A 19,714-nucleotide genomic window follows, 5' to 3' on the forward strand; every position below is an offset into this window, starting at 1 on the left:
ATTTAACTGTCAAAGGTCATCAGGAGCTGGGATTCAAAGTCAGGTCTGCTTGGCTCCAAAGGCTGTGCTCCTCCCACTACCTGCAACCCAGCTCTCATCACCCACACAGGTGGGACCCCACACAGAGGCTGGGGACGTGTTAGGTCTACAGGTGTGTGTGTGCACGTCACTTGGAGCTCAGAGGATGAGGGGGGAAAGGACTGAACTGGTCCAAGGGAGGCGGCCTCCTCAAGGGAGATATTCGCTGGCACTGGTCAGCAAACCTGCCACATTGGCTTCCTCCCCACACCTGCTCCATAGTTGAGCTACGCTCCTCCTGCCCTGCCTCCTCTTTGGCTTCCACCTCTTCCAAGTCACACACCAATGACCTTGGGGTGATGTCTTCAAGCCACACTAGCCAGCACCCGTGGCCCATGGAGGCACATGCAGAGGGAGTGTCAGGGGAGAGGCAGGAAGGGGCAGAGGAGGCTCCTCAGAGCCCAGAACCTTCTGCTGTGTCTCCTCTGCTCAGGGGTACTCAGGTGTCCCTGAGATACTCTGGCACCTCTCCCCGGGTTATGAAGCGAGGCAGAGCCCGAGGGGTGTCGGAGGTTCAATTTTAGCCTCAGCTGGACCTAATTAGCTTTGGTCGGGAGCCAGGCCCTTTCACAGAGGACACTATTGTTCCCGGAAGCCTGGCAGGAATGTTTATCATTTCAGAAACTGAGAAGGAGCTGGCCCTCTCCCTCTCGGCCTTGGGGCTCTCTTCCCTTTGGATGTTAATCCACAAAGCCATTCCCAGCCAGGCCTCAGATGAAGCTGACGGCTGGGGTGGAGCCCAAGCTCTCCTTTCCCTTAGGAACAAGGCAGGTATGGAATCAAGACCTGGAAAGCAGCCAAATGGAAACCTGGAGCAAACAGTTTAGAATGTCACATGTCAGATAGCTTAATTGGGTAGTCATCTGAAGAAGGGTTCCTGCAAAACACATGCGGGAAGTCTGTATCCGGAGTGGGAGGGACGAATCCAAGAGGACGGTTCAGTCTGCCCATGCCTGCCTCAGCCCCACTCAGCCGTGGCCTGGGACTCAGGGATCATTCCCTCCCAGGAGAGGTTCTGGAAACGGTATACTGCAGCCCTCACTTTAGACCCCTGGGAATCAAATTCCAGGAGCTGCAAGGATGCCCCACCCTGATACCCACCAAATGTGCACAGCTCCAAACTGTTGTAGCAAGCAGCGTGGTGCTGTGGTTACCTATCCACACTCTGGCTCAGACTGGGTGGGTCTGAGTCCCGGCTTTGCTGGTTATGAGCTGTGTGACTGTGGGCACGTTTTCTCTATGCCTCAGTTTTCTCATCTACAAGTGGGGCAGCAGTATCTACCTTAGGGGGCTGTGATAATTAAATGAGTTAATCTATGTAAAGATTTCAGGACAGTACCTTGCCCTTAGCAAGTAGTTACTATGATTGCGATTTTCCTACAGGTTCTAGTTCAACTGCAGGTCTCCTCCTGGGACTATCACAGGCTTGTTTTCCATGTTGTGTGTCCAGCTTCTACAGCCCCCTCTCTACACCCTCTCAGGGCTGACCTGGTTCTCTGGGCTCAGTTGACAGGCAGGGCCCTGTTTCCACCCACACGGACCCCCGCTCTGCCGCCATGACCCTCTCCATCACTGACTGGGCCTGTGTCAAACAGCTCCCCATTAATCCAATCCTCTTGGGTGGTGGGAAGAAGATCAAGCACTGGGCAGAACCCCTCGGCCAGTTCTCTTCCTTAGCCCCTCCACTCTCCTGTTTCACCCACCATGAGCTCCCAGAAGCCTTACATTCTAGCAAGGGGGAGGTGAATGCATCTGGGTCACCGTTGAGCAAAACTTTTTGTCTCAATTCTTTGCATTCATTTTTCACGGCCCAGCTCAAATGTCATCTTCTTGGTGTTGATTTCCCCAATTCCCATAGTCAGAATTCTGAATTGACCAACTGCTTGTCAATAGTGATCTCAGACAAGTTCCTTTCCTCTGGCCACCTCAGTTTCCTCATCTGTGAAATGGAGATACTGTTTCCAAACTAAACTTACGGGACGTAGGGAAGATCTATTACAAGCCAAAGGATGTAAAGGCCTAGCTCCCCGCCCTTTGCCCTCCTTGCCGGTGAGCTGACTGCCCGGCTGACTACAAAGCTCATAAAACCAAACCCTTCCAAGGAATGGCCATTCCCTTCTCTACTCATGGAATTCCTATCCAGCCTTTAAGCACCAGCTCAAATGTCATCTCTTCTGTGAAGCATTCCGGCTGCCCCCAGGGAAAACAGATTTTCCTCTCCCTTGTGCTCCTGTAATTCTTTGTCCCTATTAAATATCTTATTTCCTTTTAACTTTTATTATATTTAACTTACATGACTATTCTTGAGATGAAGAACATGGGGGTAACTTCACAGTGTGTGACATGACGCCTGGCACCTAGTAACTGCTCCATAAATGTTCATTAACTCAAATTCAGTCTTGCATGCTTCCTGGATTCTGCAATGGGCCCTGGAGGCAAATTCTACCTTCACCAGCTTCATACTAGTTTGTCTGAAGCCAATAACCAAATTCACAATCTAGTCCACTGACTCTGTGGAGAAGGGCTCCCAAATAACCTCGTGTTTCCATATGATCTCAGCTGCAAGCCAGTGGTGGCAGTGAGCCATGCCTTGAGAGTTAAAGGACCTCTGCAGGAAACAGTAGGTCTGGAAGAGTCAAGTCACATCTCTAGTTATCCATGTTAGTTCACTACATGTTCAATGACTGAATTTTCTTTGTAAGAATTTTAAAATGCAGATATATAATATGACTCTACATTCATCAGTCCTTCCTTCCTCCTATAACAGTTACTAAAGGAAACAGACTCTAACATTTATGCCAAGTAGCTGATTCCCAATACCGCATTTTATGCTCACAATGATCATTTGAGGCAGGTAGCATGATTTTCTCCATTTCATAAATGTGGACATTAAGGCTGAGAGAGGATAAGTGACTTGCCCAAGGTCAAGGAGACTACACCTCAGGGCTGATTGCAAAGACCTGGTCCTTTCTTCCCGCTCTGTACACAATGCTATTTCCTATCTGAGTGTCAACAACTCGCCAAATGGATCTGATGCATTTCCTGCCCCCTCCAGAAATTTGTGTTCCAGTAGAGAAGGCTGATGTACAAATCATTAAAAACATAAAGAACCCAAAAATAAAACTATGGAATAGAAATATGCGTCATGGGTTGTGGGGGAGGCTGAGAAGGGAGTGATCACTTGTGCCTGGGGCGGATCACGGAGGGCTCCACAGAGACGCTGACTCTTTTGCAGGGAGCCTTGCGGGACAACCTGAATTTTTATGGGCAGAGAACGAGGAAAGGAGAGAATGCAGGAGTCGGCAGAGGGGACCACACGTGCAAAGGCGTGCAGAGAATGCCAGGCGTACCTGGGCATGGAGGTCAGAGCTGTGTAGCCAGAACATGAGATTTCTGAGGACGAGCTGGGCTGTGCCAGGCTCAGTTTTTTCAAAGTGCTAGACTTGTTTCTTTAAGCCCAAGGGGACAGCCTCAGAGGACGGAAAGGAGTGAGCTGACCTGCACTGTGCAGGAGGGAAGACCTGGAAGGCTCATTTCTGAGTAGAACAGGGAGGTAAATAGGGTCCTGCATCCTTACGAAATGTCAGCTCCACAGTCACCGCCAGTATTGGTTTCAGGGATGAGAACAAGAGAACAGGAGTCTCTATCCCGTTAAAAGAGTCAGGTTGAAGACCAGAAATGCTACGGGGCCTGGTGCAGTGGTCCCCAGCCCCCCACCCCCAGGATGGCAGAAATGTGGCCACTCTGAGTGATGAGGACTGTCTGTTGCAGCAGCTGGACACCCCAGCCGAGACGAGGTGTGACACGCTGCCCTCTGCCAAGGGTGACACCGGGGACTCCCTGGGCTCGGCCTGCAATGCTTATCCCAAATGCTGACTTCAGAACTGGAAGGCTGTTTTTCCACATTACCAAAAGATGTTCTAGATACATGAGTACGTGTTCCTCACACAGCACACGATTTATAAACACAGATTTATAAATTCTACGTAAACGTTAAATTACACATCTGTGCACAGTATGTTGTAAATTAACCTGTTCTAGCACAGACTGAAACAGTGTTCCATGACATGTAATAAACCCAGGCAGCTCCTTAATCATCAGTGCTAGAATTATGTGTTGATAATTACCTTGTACTGAAGACCTTTTGAAAACCCTCCCGTTTTACCTTTTTAATTTAAATACATTTATATGCATTCTGAACTTACCGAGGAAAAACCCAAGTGCTCTCTTTAGAAAACTGCCCCCAAATTCCTTGGCTCTGAAAGGAAATGTAGTGCCAAATTTTTGCCTAATTTTGAGTGGAATCTGAGTCAAGCCCAAGTGAAGGAATACTGTGGTTCTTTGAATCAGCAAAAGAACTGTCTTTGGTATCCAACACTCCATTATTCATTGGCCCGAATTGGCAGGAGAGCTTCAGCACAGGAGATGTCCCGGAAAGCAGGGTTTGGAGGGGGAGAGGGAGGGAGGTGGTAGGTAGATAATGAGAGAAAAACAATCTGAAAGAGCTCTCAGGCCAAGTCTGAACAACATGTTAGGCATTTATTATTGGGAGGTGGAGAAGCTCTGAGGTCCCCTTGCTAGCTACTCTCTCAGCTCATTTCTCTGTGCATGCGGTCATTTTCCTGAGCAAGAGATTAAAGTCAAATGTCTTGTTGAGCCACTGCCCCCATCAGGAAGAGCCTCCAGGGTCCCACCAAGCAAGGTGAGTGGGGAGAATTGATTCTCCTCCAAGAGACAGCCCCTCCCTGAGCCCTCACCCCAGGAATGCTCACCGGGGTCTGCGGAAGGTCAGGCCGTAGTGCTGACAGGCCAGCCCCACGGTGGGCGTGTACACGATGGGCATGAATTTCTCCACGTCTGATGTCAGCACTCGGTAGAAGAGCTTCTCATTCCGGTCTTGGAGCGTCATGAGAATGATGTACCTTGGAAGGGGAGACAAGAACCACGCCAATCACACACGCACCATACGTGACAGCGTGGAAGGCTCTTGGTGCAGGGACCCATGGCTCCCACGTTCACGGGCAAATCAGCATCTCCTCTAAGCATGGTCTCATCGTCTATGAAATGTGGAAAATATGATCTGCCTTATGGTGCTTACTATTATATACGGTGTAGGTACTTCTCTAAATAGATTTTTTTTACTTTTTTTTTTTTTAGTGGAGGTACCGAGGATTGAACCCAGGACCTCATGCATGCTAAGCAAGTGCTCTACCACCCTCAACCCCTAAATATTTTTTATTAACTCATTTAACATGGGGAACATGACTCCCAATGACTTGTGAGGTAGATACTATAATTTTGCACTATTTTAGAAACAAGAAGACCATGGCACAGAGAAATGAAATAATTCATCCAAGGGATATGAACCTAAGCAGTCTGACTCTGGAATCTGTGCTCTCAACCATGGTGCAAGATAGTTATATTGTTATCATGTGGACATTAATGAATGACAGCAGAATGATAGCATTCTGGGACCAGGAGAGGGTCAAGGAAAATACTGGGTGGACCAGTGTTGTTTGAACTGGCCTTTCCAACCATACAGGGCTGGTTCCTGTCACAAGCAGAGTTCACAAGTGGTCGAGTGCCAAGTGATCTCAGGAAGAATGCTCCAAAAAAATCTCCCCCTTACCTAGTCCCCGAAGCCTGAAATCACTAAGCCAGGAAGAGTCTTTCATTTACACTCCTAAAAATGCAAAAAAGTCTGGGAGGGAAAAACCCAGGGATTGAAATTCCCAATGAGGTGTAAGTGACTGCTGATGTCACAACCTTTCTGGACAACAGTTTGGGAAAGGTAATGAAGGCACCTGAGGCTCTGGCGTGGAGTTGGGTGGCAGAGATGCTCTGACAGGGGACTGATTCATGGGCGTGGCGTCAGGGCCCTGGGTGTGAATCCCAGCTCTGCTGTTTACTAGTTGTGTGACTTTGAGGAAGCCTTGGGACTTCTTGGGGCCTTAGGCTCTTCTTCCTCACCAAAGGCACTGGTCCAGAACTAAACACTGTTTTAGAATGCACCTTTAGGAAGGGATGACTTATGCTTAGAATACCTAGGGTCTCAGCTCATTACTAAGTGCAGATTCTCTTAGTCAGTAGCGATTTGCTCACATCTCTCCTCAACTCCACATTCAGTGGTGTCAAGTTAGTAACTTGAAATCGGCCATGGTGGGAGTATTTACACCACAGGAATTGGCAAATGCTCTAAATGACCCCCTGCCCCAGAACCAGTTATTCAGCCTCTACCAGCACACCACTGTCCTTACCCATAATAAACTGGGGAGCCTCTAGAGCATTTCCCCAAGCATGTGCTGAAATGAGGAAGTCCAAGAATGAGTGGGTCAGAGGAGTCAACAGAGCCAGCGTCTGGAGTGAGCTCTCCAGTGCTCCCAGGATGAGGCACAGCCCCACCCCCTGGGCCTGGCACGTCTTCCCAGGCACATGAGTGAGACCCATCTAGCTGGAGAGAACGAGGGAGGGGAGGGTTCTAAACTTCTAAGTTTTCGAGTTTAATATCTTAGGAAAGAGGATTTCACTTTGGACTTTAATTCTTCTTTATAAATTTAACAAAAGAGAGAAGTTCAGGCTGTTCAAAGCTAGGGAGTGTCTAATGTTGTTAGCTGGAATCACTGTGTACTTCCTGGTTTGCTCTTCAGTGTGACATGGTTAGACCCCATCTGAGTGGGATAAACAAGGGGGAGAATGCTTGGCCTCGGTTGCAGTGTGAGCTTGGAGCTAATGTGAGTATTAACTACAGAGGTTAGTGCTTTGGTGGGGCACAGAGGCTTCCTTATCCACTACTGCTCAGAAGTGATGGATGGCATGAGGGGAGCACAGGAAGAGGGGTGCAGGAGCACCCTGACATGCTGCCGAGGGGAACAGCCACACCCTCAAAGACCCAAAATCTCGGCCATTAAGCTCTATGGATATGTAGAGGGAACACCTGTCTGCTCCCTACATTTCTGTTGGAGCCTATAGCAAGGTGACACGTTTATTTAACAAATTCTTACATAGTGCTTCCTACGGGCCGGGCACTGCTGCAAGCACATCACAAATACTAATGCATTTACTCCACACCACACCCTGTGAGTTAGACGCCACTGATGTACTCAGTGTACAGACGAGGAACGACCCAGAGGGCCCGAGGGACTCGTACTAGTAAGTGGTAGTCCTCATTCTTGAGGATTTGAACTCGGTCTGGTACTACCGTCTAGTCTTGCAGCCACTGAGCTCTGATGCCTCCTGGCTGTAGTGTAGCAGAGAAGTTGAAAGCAAACATTCTGGGGCTAATTATCTGTGTTCAAATCCTGGCTGTGCCAATTCATAGCCATGTTACCTGCGAAGTCGCTACCTTCTTTAGTTAGACTGATAAGGCTGACCCTGTGATTCCCCATTTAGTTCTTCACACCTGTCTTCCCACTGGAGATACTGTCCCTAGAGGAACAGCAGGGTTACTAACTATGCCCCATAAACCTCCATCTCCAACAGGGGCCCCTGTCCATCTCCCCCCTTCTCCACCTCGTCCCCCTTATTCCAGGGACCTGGGCCATGTTCTGCTTCCTTAACACACCTGTCCCTACATTTTTGCTCCACTTTTTCCCACTGAGTGAAATGCTTTCCACGAACCCCACTGCTGAAAGCTGAAGTCCTGTCTGTGCTCTCTGGGTTGACTCAGACAGAGTCCATCACTTCCCAGAGGCCCAACTGGATTCCACTGGTCGGAATTCAGGCTCCCTTCTCAGTCCTCCCAGGACACATCGACTGTGTCTGGATCGTAACAAGCCCTGTCCCTCAGGGAGGCCCTCACCCTATGGAAGGCAGGGCTGGGTCTGAGATCTCGCGGGGCTCTCAGCCTTTCCTAGGTAGAGGGTCCCCAGAAAACCCTCTACGGACCACAGGAAGCAGACAGCTCAGTCCAGGGCCCGGGGAAGAGAGCAGCCGTTAGGTACTGACTTGTCCAGGTCACTCTGCTGCCGCTCATAGTATCGCATGACCCGGAGGAGCTGGACGTCCTGGCTCAGGAAGCAGGGGGGGATTAAGCCGTGGATCCCAAGCTGCAGTCTTTCTTCAAGGGTGAAGGCCATACCCTGGAGAGAACAAGAAAAAAGCACACACACATAAATGGATATGCAGGAAACCAAGGAACAGAAGAGGGCCCATCCACAGTCAGGCCAAAGTCACTGTGACTCAACAGCAGGGCCCTGGACTCGAATCCCACCTCTGCTGTTTAAGTAGCTGGGCAGTCTTGTGCCAGCTGCCTTATCTCTTCTTAGCCTCAGCTTCCTCGTAGAAGAGCATGGAAAATATCCACATCATCAGAGATTTTTTTTTGTTTATTTAAAAATATTTTTTAATCTTTAGAACAACTTTAGATTTACAGAAACATTAAGAAGACAGTACAGAGAGTTCCCATATATCTCCTCACCCAGTTTCCCCAATTATTAATATCTTACATCAGCACAGTACATTCGTTAAGAGTTAATGAATCAATAATGCTGTGTTAGTATTAAGTAAAGTCCATGGTTTATTCAGATTTCCTTTGTTTTTACCTAATGTTTTGCTGTTGTTGTTCCAGGACCCCATCCAGGATCCAACATTACATGCAGTCATTGTGTCTCCTTAGGCTCCTCTTGGCTCTGACGGTTCCTCAGACTTTCCTTGGTTTTGATGGCCTTGAGAGGTTTGAGGAGCATTGCTCAGGTATTCTGCATGCTATCCCTCTACTGGAATTCGTCTGCTGTTTCTCTCATGACTACAGTGGGGAGGTGGGTTTTGAGGAGTAAGACCACAGAGGTAAAGCGCCATTTTCATCACATCAGATCAAGGGACACAGTAGCCACATGACTCAGCACTGTAGATGGGACCATGATCATCTGGCTGAAGTAGTGTTTGTCAGGTTTTTCCACTGTAAACTTACTCCTTTTTTGGAATTCTTCTGCATGGGAGATTTGTCTCTTCTCCCCATTTATTTGTTTATTCAACTGTTTATTTATATTAAAATGAACTCATGGGTATTTATTTCATACTCTGGGTTATAACCCAATACTGCCTTATTTTTTTTTTTTTTTTTGCTCAAATTGTTCCAGCTTTGGCCACTGGGAACTTCTTCAGTTGGCTCCGTGTCCCTTTGACATCCTCCTATAATTTTGATTGTTTCTTTCCATTTCTTCTTTCTTTCTTTCTTCCTTCCTTCCTTCCTTTTTTTTTTTTTTTTTTTTACTAGTACCTCCTACTTTCTGGCACTACAAGAAGCTCCAGGCTCATCTTGTGTACTGCCTGTCCAAGTCCTAGAATCAGCCATTTTTTCAAAGAGGCTGGATTCCTTTTTTGGAGTATGGTATTAGAAACCAAGATCTGGGCTCTACTTATTTTTTGTGCTTCTTATTATTGGAGTTTCATTGTTTTTAGTCCCTCCCAGCTGACAGAGCAAGAAAATGAATCGATATTAAGCTAAATATCAGTTCATACTGTTGTCTTTTAACTCTAATTCATTACCACGTGGATCATTCTAGCCTCACTGCCTTGCTGATCTGTGAGTTCCCATTCCAACAGTGAGAGACATAGCTCCCACCATCTGCTACCCTTTTACTTAATTACTCAGTTCCCATATACACAGGGAGCAGTATCAAACTGCTAACCTGTACCACGGTGGGAAGCAACGCTATAACCTAGAGCATAGTGCTTATGTGCGATTGCTTTTGCCTTTGGTCTCACAAACTCCTCTCATTTCCAAAGTTACTCAGATCAGCACGTTTCCTTCCACCCTCTTCAATGAGGTTGTATCATACGTCTGTAATACACAGTCACAATCTGCATTCCTTCCTGGGATCTTTCAGTCTAGCAAATGATTTTTTTTTTAATCTGGATATAATAAGTCCATTGTTTGTACTGTAAAGTTCTGTGAGTTTTCACAAAGTCTAATGTCACATATCCATCATTATAGTATTATATGATATTATAATACTATGTCATTTCAATGCTCTAAAATCCCATGTGCTTTAACTTTTCATCCCTCCTTCCACTCCCTAAGCCTTTGGCAAGTACTGACTTGTTTTGTTTTGTTTTGTTTTTACTGTCTGTACAGTTTTGTCTTTTCCAGAATGTCATACAATTGGAATCATACAGTATGCAGCCTTTTCAGACTGGCTTCTTTCACTTAACAATTTAAGATGCATTGTATTTTTGTAGTTTGAGAACTCATTTCTTTTTATCACTGAATGACTATCCATTGTCTGGTTGTAGCACAGTTTGTTTCTCCATTTATCTGTTGAAGGACACCTTGGCTGCTTTTAGTTTTTGGTGAATGTAAATAAAGTTGCTATAAACATTTATGCATAAGGTTTTGTGAGGACAAAAGTTTTCAAATCATCTGAGTAAATACATGTAGTTGCTGGATCATATGATAAGATTATATTTAGCTTTTTAAGAAACTGCCAAACTGTTTTCTAAAGTGGCTGTACCATTCTGCATTCCCATCAGCAGTGAATGGGTTTCTGTCACTCCACATCCTCTCCAGCAATTGGTATTGTCAATTTTTAATCTTTTAGTCACTGTAGTAGATATGTAGTGGTATGTTATTATTGTTTTAATTTGCAACTTCCTGTTGACATATGATGTGCATTTTTTCATATGCTTATTTTTATTCTGTATATCTTCTTGGTAAGGTACTGTTCAGATCTTTTGCCCATTTTTAATTGTTTATTTTCTTATTGCTGAGTTTTAAGAGTTCCTTGATCTACAATTTCAAATGCAATCCCTATCAAAATTCAAATGACCTCTTTTGCAGAAATAGAAAAGCCAGTCCTCAAATTCACATGGAATAGGAAGGGGCCCTGAACAACCAAAACCATTTTTAAAAAGAAGATTTCAAAATTTAATATAAAACTACAGTAGTTAAAACAGTGTGGTACTGGCGTAAGTTTAGACACAGATCAACAGAACAGAGTTAAGAGTTCAGAAATAAACCCATACAACCTTGGCAAATTGATTTTTGACAAGGATGCCAAATCCATTCAATGGGGAAAGAATAGTTGCTGGGACAATTGGATTTCTAGATGCAAAAGAATGAAGTTAGACTCTTCTCACCAAATACAAAAATTAACTCAAAATAAATGAAGAGCCTAAATATAAGAGCTAAAATCACAAAACTCTTAGAAGAAAACTTAGGAGTAAATCCTCATGACCTTGCATTTGACTATGGATTCTTAGATATGACACCAAAAGAAAAAATTAGATAAACTGACATCACCTAAAAACTTTTGTGCATAAAAGGACACTATCAAGAAAGTGAAAAGCAACCTACAAAATGAGAGAAAATATTTGGAAATTATATAATAGTTTGATAATAGTTTACTATCCAGAATATATAAATAACTGCTACAATAAGATAATGAAAAGAAAAACAACCCAGTTAAAAAGTGGACAAATGAACAGACATTTCTTCAAAGAACGTATACAAATGGTTGACAGCACATGAAAAAATATTCACCATCTTTAGTTATTAGGGAAAGTCAAATCAAAACTACAATGAGATACCATTTCACACCACTAGGATGGCTGTAAGAGAACAAAAAGCAAAACAAACAACAATGAAAAAATAACGAGTGTTGGTGAAGATATGGAGAAACTGAAACCCTCAAACACTGCTGAAAGGAATATAAAGTGTTTCAGTCTTTATGGAAAAATGGTTTAGCATTTCCTCAAAAAGAAATACCACATGACCTGAGGAATTCCACTCCTAGGTACATATACCCAAAGGAAATGAAGGCAAGGACTTAAACGGATTATTCACAACAGCCAAAAGGTGGAATCAACCCAGGTGTCCACCAACATATGAACAGATAAACAAAATGTACACACATACAATAAAAATTTATTCAAACATAAAAAGGAAGTTCTGATACATGCTACTTCATGGGTGGACCTTGAAAACATTCTGTCAGATGAAATAAGTCAGATACAAAAGGACAAAGACTGTAAGACTCCACTCATACAAAATATCTAGAATAGGCAAATTCACAGAGGCAGAAAGCAGATTAGAGACTACTGAGGGCTGGGCAGTGAGGGAGAGGTGAGTCACTGCTTAGTGATCACAGAATTTCTGTTTAGGGTGATGAAGAAGCTTTGGAAATAGCTGTGATGGTTACACAACTTTGTGAATGTACTTCATGCCACTTAACTGTACACTTAAATGATTTAATCAAATTTTGTTCTTTTTATATATATATATATATATATATATATATATATATATATATATATATACACACACTTTACACAACTTAAAAAGTTAATAATGTATTATCTCCAAAACCACTGAACTGTATACACTTTAAATAAGTGAATTATGTGGTATGTGAATTATAATTCAATACAGCTGTTTTAAAAGAATTCTTTGCATAGTTTGGATACAAGTTGAGTATCAGACATGTGTTTTGTAAATATTTTTCGAGTATGTGGCTTGTCCTTTCAGTCTTTTACCAGTGTCTTTGACAGAGCAGCATTTTCTGGCTGGGGCACTGGCGGGGAGATGGAGATTAAGTAGGAAGCCTTAGAATCTGCTCCTTGGCCCAGTTAAGTCCTATGGAGACTGTCTGCTGGCAGAAGTTGCAGGAACTGTTCCCATAAGGGACATTGGGGGAAGTGGGGACTCTGATTGCCCTGCCTTTATCCCAAAATGATAAGGTGCAACACACCGTGAAGAAGAGACACCTTTCCCGTGTAGAACTCTGGGTGGCTCTGCCTAGACACTCTCGGCTTCCTCAGCCTCCCCGATTTTCTCCCAGCAGACCTTGGCAACAGCCATACTGGTGTGTCCCTGAATGGCTCCATGGGTGGCGGACATCAACAAGGAAGGGGCCAGAATCCCCAAGGGGGATTGTGTAGGGGGCTGAGAATAGTTTTTAATTAGCCAGTTAATTATGTAATACTGTTAACATGACCCCCATTGTAGTCAAGGCTGATGATACCTGGGGCAGCTCTGGTGAAGCCCTCTGTTCATAACACACCCCAAGAAATACACATTTCCTCCTAGAAGGGAAGACGGCCGTGTGGGTGGTAAGGGAGGCCTAAGTGAGGCTGATGGCTGTCCAGCCTTCCCAGACTCCCTTGGGGAAGAGAAGCTTGAAAAGGAGGGAAGCATTAGCTCCCCTCATTCCTCCACCAGTGGAAAAATGTCTCCTCTACAATGACTCCAAGTGCTTTTACAGAGAGTTTAATAATGACACGGAGATCCCAGCCCATGTATTGGTCATCCCCACCTTAGAGCTGTTGTTATCATCAGCTCTAAGAAAAGGACCGATAAATACCCAATCTTACTCCATCCTTACAACCCCCTTGTGAGGAGGTTTACAACCTCCACTCTACAGCTGAGATGGCTGAGCACGAGAGGTTATGTAATGCTCCTGAAGTCGCACAGCCGTTACCCCCTATTTTATTGCTCCTTAAACCAGGACGCATCTTATAATCAGTAGGTCCATTTGGTGTGATATTATTTTCCCTGATGACTTCTTTGACTAGAGGTAAGTGACAGAACCAAGATTTGATCACAGGCTGCAGTCTTGCCCCTACAGTGTACACCCTGCCAGGACCTTGGTGAGAGGGACTCAGAAATATGTGAGCTGGGATAGGGAAAGGGGGTGAGTGGGAAAAAAAGAGAAACAGAGAGGGAAAAGGTGGAATAGAGTTTGACTCCTTGGCTATTCCCAATTTCCTTTTTGTTTTGTAACGGGAATCTCTGAAACTACGAATTCTGGGCTCCTCGTATGTTTGTAGAAATTAACAACAATGACTCAGCTCATGAACATCCTGAGGAATTGTTCCTCCACGCAGAAGTAGTGCTGGGACTGGAAGAAAGATCTGTCTTACAATAAGCTCGACTCGTTGAAAGTATGACTCACGGAGATTTTGCAAAGTACTCTCCACACATGAAATTCCCAACGTTTTCTTCACCGGAGCCCAAAGCCACCAATTCATAAATCCCCTGCCCTGGCCACCAGCTTTGCAAATGTGGTGTGACAGCGAGGTCCCCGATCCTTTTGCAGGAAACATCTTGCCTGCGCTAGAGACTGGGCGCTTTCACTAAACACCATTAGGTACCATTAGACCGTTTACTGGCTGAGTAAGGACGGGGGTCATCTCTCCTTGGCCCCAGGGTCCCAGGCAGGCCCAGGCATTTAATTATGACATCACCTTTGTTAATGACTAGCGTGGCTTTTAATAAAAGCCCGCTCCTCTCTGCAAGGCTAAGTGTTTCTCTTCGCTGACTGCCACCACCCTCCTCTGTATTTCAGGAAAAAGTATGACTGTTTAGCAACTGGTAATTTCGGGGATTAAAAAAAAAATTCTTCTAGAAGCTTTTTTTCACCCTGAAGCTCATGTTAAGGCAATGTCAGATTTATAGGTTTGCAAAGCAGAAATGCAGGCACTTTAGCTGTACCATGGTTTCCAAAATAGCACAGGCACAAGACGATCCACTAGGGTTTGAGGGGAAAATATTATAACTTACATTTCTCTACCAAAGAAATGAACTTTGCTAATCGGCACTCAGGATCTTGGTCTGTATCTCAAAAAGTCGCATTTCCCACGAGGTACACCAGGAGTCTTAAGGTAAGAGTACGGTTTGTACAACATGGAGGAGTTGACAGCAAGGGTCCTTATTTGTTCTCACTGCATTGAGAATTTACAGTTTCTGCATGTCTAGTTAAATGGAGTTATGGATCACATTATCTAGTTTTAACAAAGTCCTCAAAACAGGACAAGTGCCTTTTGAAAAATGGCTGACTCTCTTGGCAGAGAGCAACCCTGTGGTGTTCAGCCAGGACACACCAATAGGGACCTACTAGTTTTGAAATAATCTTTTGAAATATTTCAACTGCTACCCCTCCCAACCTGCTCTGGCTTCTCCCAAGGAACCTTTGGAACCTCCCCAAGATCCAGCAACCAATGGATTAATGTTTGGCAAAGCAGGTAGCTTCAAGATCCCGCTCTGGCACGGAAGGCCTGGGATTGTCCTGATTGGTCAGTGCCCACTGCACCACTGTTGATCTTGTAACCATCACCACTTTACCTATTGTATCATCTTCCATGAATGAGTATCTCTGGCCCAGCCACTGAATGCCACCTGTGAGCTCAGCCCAGGACAAAACTTACCGGCATCACAGAGAAGATATTTGAATAGATCCCACCATCAAATGGCAGGGCTCAAAGGCTGCAAGCCTATCAGGTTGTGTCCCTGTCCCAGCCTCCTGCTGTCCAGAGACCCGGCTTCACAGTGCCCAGTTCCTCAAGACAGAGATTTCCTGAGCGGAGGTTCCAGCCCCTCTGGGTGATCTGCCTATTGCCTCTGGATCCAGAGCCCTGCTGTACGCTTGACAGTCTCTCCTCATCCACTCCACAAGCGTTTATCGGTTCCTACTTTGTGCCAGGTGTGCCCTGTTAGGCAATGGGGAGTCCTAAAAGGAGCAGGTGCGGTCACTGTCCACCTGAGTCTACTGGCAAAGACACATGGGTTAACGTACACCAGTGACCCTTGGGCAGGCCACTTCTCTAACCTATGAAATGGAGGGCTGACCATTTCATGTGCTGTGGGATTAAATGAAATAACACATGTGAGATGCTCAGCATGAGAACTGGCACACAGGAAGTGCTCGGTGAAGGCCAGCTGTTCCCCTTAGTACCATTACTACTGGTTCATGGGGCAGGGGGACCCAAGAGAGCTCGTTAGCAATGCTAGAGATAAGCCCTGAAGGTGCTCAGGTGCTAGTCTGGCAGAACAGGGGCTGAAGTGACTTCACTTCATCAGGCATAACTGTTTATCCAATGGCCCAGGCAAGGCTCCCGCCTCTGCAGCCCCGTGCACTCCATCCCCTCACCCGGCATCAACAGACCCACTCACTCTGGATGCCACGCTCTGACTCACATCAGGACCCCTGCCCACCATGCTCTGACTGCTTCCCTTCTCCACCTTCCAATCCCCCGTCCAGGCTGCCTCCTCCAGGAGGCCTTCCCTGACACCCCATTTCACACAGCTCTTCCTTTTCTCTCAGAGTCAATGTCATACAGTTTAGCACATGAAAGGTGTTTCCCATTTGATTTTCTGAGCATTAATTTCTATATAATAAACTCGGGGTATTGGCAAGCAGATACTTTGAAGCAGCTAATACAGGTTGTAGCACAAAAATATCATCACTGGTGGGGGAGCATATGGCTCAGTGGTAGGGTGCGTGCTTAGCATGCACGAGGTCCTGGGTTCAATCCCCAGTACCTCCATTAAAAATATATATATATGTCATCGCCAGTAACAAGAGCGATCATTATCTTTCACTGAGCACCCACTGGGTTGGGTCAGGCACTTCAAACCTGTCATCTCATTTAACCCTCGCAGCAACTCTGGGTTAATAGTCCCATGATTACTATCCTTTGGACTAGGAAACTGAGGCCAAAGGAATAAGTAACTTGCCCAAGGTCACACAGCAGGTCGATGGAAGAACCAGCAGAACCCAGATTCAGTTCACGTGCTTGTGAAGTTGACACACCTTCCTCTGTGCTAACCACCTGCTCCTGAGAGTTGACAGATTAAACAGTTGTTGACTGAGTTGGTTTTGATTTGTTTAGCGGTAGAATTATTCTGCTTCTCCAAATAGAGCCAGTTACCTATTAATAGCTCAGCTACTGCTAAGTGCCCTCTGTATTAGCACCAGGCCAGCTGGGCTATCTGCACACAGGTGCGCTTGTACGCCTATGATTATGTTCTTGGCCCATGACAGACACGTAGCCATGTTCCTCAGACCATGTTTCCTCAGCATCATTACTGAAAGGAAGGATTAGCAGACACACATGTAACAGTGAAGGTTTTCTGTTTCACCCTCATTACATCATGCTCTGAGCTGACTGCTCATGCGACAACCCGCTTCCTCCATCCACCAACTGCACAGCAGAGAGCAGCGGTGGCTGGGACAGAACGGGGGGCAATCAGCTCCGAAACTGCACATTAAAGCTGATGAGCTGTTAGGGAACTAGAAGGCATTTCCTCCTCCTTTTGCATAGTATTTCATGACCTTATTTGTTTGGATTTTTATGAGTTAGAGTGACGTGGACCCCAGTTGGAGACAGGAAGTGACAGGAAGGGATTACTGAGGTGGCTGGTCTCTGACTGAACCCCAGGTTTATGAGGGCCCCTGAGCACACTCCTGGGATGGATATATGGGGGTCTTAGAAACACAAGCATTGGGAAGTCTTAGCAGACACAGACCTGAGAATGGCCTTCCTCCCAGACATTCTTCTATGGTCAGGTGCAAAATTACAGATCCAGAAACACATCGTAAATTCCCCAAAGGAGAGCAGAGGATACACTGCCCCTTACTGCCCAGAACCAACCCTAAGCCAGTTTTGTGCTCACAGACTGAATTTGGGTGCTGCAAGCTGCAAATGTGTGGAGGCTGCCTGTGACCTTTCCATCTATGGTGTACACAGGTCTTGCTCGAGTCGGACATACAATTCAATTTCCCTTCCATGGGATGATGACCAGGACCCCCGGAGGTGCTGCACTCACACAGCCAGTATGGAGGAGTGGGAACCATGAGACAAAGCTCTACATTCAGTTCCTCTGCTTCTGGGCTGTGTGATTCTGGGGAAGAGACTTCACCTCTCTGAGTTTGCTGTGTTCACCGCATGGTTGTATCAATCAAATAAGAACATGGATGCTGAGATCTCTTTGTAAATTCGAAGATGTGGCAGAAAGGTTAAAAAAAAAAAAAAAAGGCTGTGAGTAAGCAATTTAGCAATTGCCCTTTATGGTATTTATTTCCTTTCTAGTCTCATTTCCCTTCAAGACAATAAGTTCCTTGAGGGCAGGGACAATGTCTCGTGAACTGTGTGCCCCTTTGCTTGGCACATCTTGTATGTTTTTAGTGCTTTGTTTCTAAAATGGTCTCATGTGGTTTATATCATTTGCTCCCAGACAGGGCAGGTGTTGTTATGCCTATTTATAGAGGAGGAAAGGGAGGCTCAGGTGGGGTCAAGGCCAGGCTGAGGGCATGTGGCTGGTACATGTTACTCAAAAGCATATGAGAATAATGGCTCTTTCAATTATTTTGCCATTGGAAGACTAGTTTATGCAAAATTGTTGGATAAGGACCAACGTGGAAGAGAAATGAGGAGTCTGCTCCGGAAATCCTTGGTGACTCTAGGATTTTGTTCTACCTGGACAGGGGAACAGAGGTGGCTACTTGGAAGGCTTATGAATCATTCTGTTGGCAAAACTCCCTGCAGTGGTTTGAATGCTTCATGACACTCTTCCCAAGACGCTATTATTGAAAATTTAAATAATATTGTTCTTGGCACCCTGATGGCCCTCTAACTCAGCTGAACCTCAACAGAGTAATGGCAGAGGAAGGTGATGGGCAGGGGAGCTGCTGAGGACAAGGGAGTCCTGCTTCCTCCCTCCAACCACACAACAGCTCTTTGATGGGCCCAGCCTGGGAGGACTGGGTCAGAAAGTGAACTATGACCAGAAGGAATAAAATAAACAGAACTGAATAGGCGCATGGCTGGTGTGTGCTGGTGAGTGGGTGGGGGTGCCAGAACTGGATGTGAAACTGACCAAGGACAAGTTCACCTTATGGGGCAATTGTCCAGTAGATCATTGTTAACCTGTCCCAGCCCTGATGTTACCAAATCCTCCTCGTCCCGGGCAAGTACCTCAACTCTCCCACCCCACCAGGCCAACCAGGAAGGAGGTCATTTTGCCCTGGACACAGATGACCAATGTGCACACAGGAGAGCAGAGCAACCAGTCTCCTTCTCTGTCCACCATCACTTAGGACTGACTTTATAACAACTGTTTATATTTGATGGCCTCTTCGGGTTTTATGAGGTAGCTGTATTCCCTTTGTTCTGTCTGACAATCTCAAAAACCAAAAAGAATATCCTGATGACAGTGGTTCCCAAACTTTGCTACTCATTAGAACTGCTTAGGGGGCTGTTAAATGCCCAGGTCACATCCCATACCCACTAAGTCAGAATTCTGGGGATGGGAGCCTTGATGAGTTTTTAAAGGTCCACAGATGATTCCAAGGTACAGCAAAGTTTGGGAACCAGTGCCCTCTCAGGTAGGCTATGGAAGTGTTATGCTCATTTCACAGAGGGTTTAACAATTTACCTAAAATCAACTGAATTGTTGGTTCATTAATGCATTTACAGAACCATTCATTTAACAAGTATGTTTTCAGGACCATCTGTGTGGCAGACATCAGACATACAATGTGAGACTAAATATATATGGGCCCTGCCCCCATAGAGTTTCAGTCTTGTGTTCTTTTCATTCAAACTAGTGTCTTTTGCACCCCCCTTGCCCTTTATATTTTGGAATTAACTTGGAAGTAAGCAGGCTCCTTTAGCGCCTGACAGGCTGGGGTACTCAGCAAAATAGCGCTAGTGGCATTTTTGCTGGAGTTCAGGTGTGCGGTGAAGATTACCCACGAGGCGCCACAGATGAGAAAGCTCAGGCTTTGAAGTCATCAGCCCTGGATTCAAATTGCGACTCTCCCCCCACCAGCTGTGTGATCCCGGATGACATTCTTAACGTCTTTTATCCTCAATTTGCTCAACTATGGAATGAAGATAGTAATACCCATTTCAAAAGATT

The 19,714-nt window shown here is 45.6% G+C and overlaps 1 protein-coding gene across 5 annotated transcripts in view; it reads right to left on the reverse strand.

The window, feature by feature from the left end:
* The window catches only part of ME3 (malic enzyme 3), a 378,039-nt gene that overhangs the window by 84,647 nt on the left and 273,678 nt on the right, over positions 1–19,714 (reverse strand). For all 5 annotated transcript variants that reach the window (XM_010973388.3, XM_045509048.2, XM_045509046.2 and 2 more), the window contains 2 exons: positions 8,023–8,156; positions 4,851–5,000 (listed from right to left, as the gene is read on the reverse strand). In XM_010973388.3, coding sequence (XP_010971690.1) covers positions 4,851–5,000; positions 8,023–8,156 — 284 coding nt within the window. The remainder of the gene's footprint in view (positions 1–4,850; positions 5,001–8,022; positions 8,157–19,714) is intronic.

The sequence above is a fragment of the Camelus bactrianus genome, chromosome 10 (assembly GCF_048773025.1).
Source record: "Camelus bactrianus isolate YW-2024 breed Bactrian camel chromosome 10, ASM4877302v1, whole genome shotgun sequence".
Classification (NCBI taxonomy): domain Eukaryota; kingdom Metazoa; phylum Chordata; class Mammalia; order Artiodactyla; family Camelidae; genus Camelus; species Camelus bactrianus.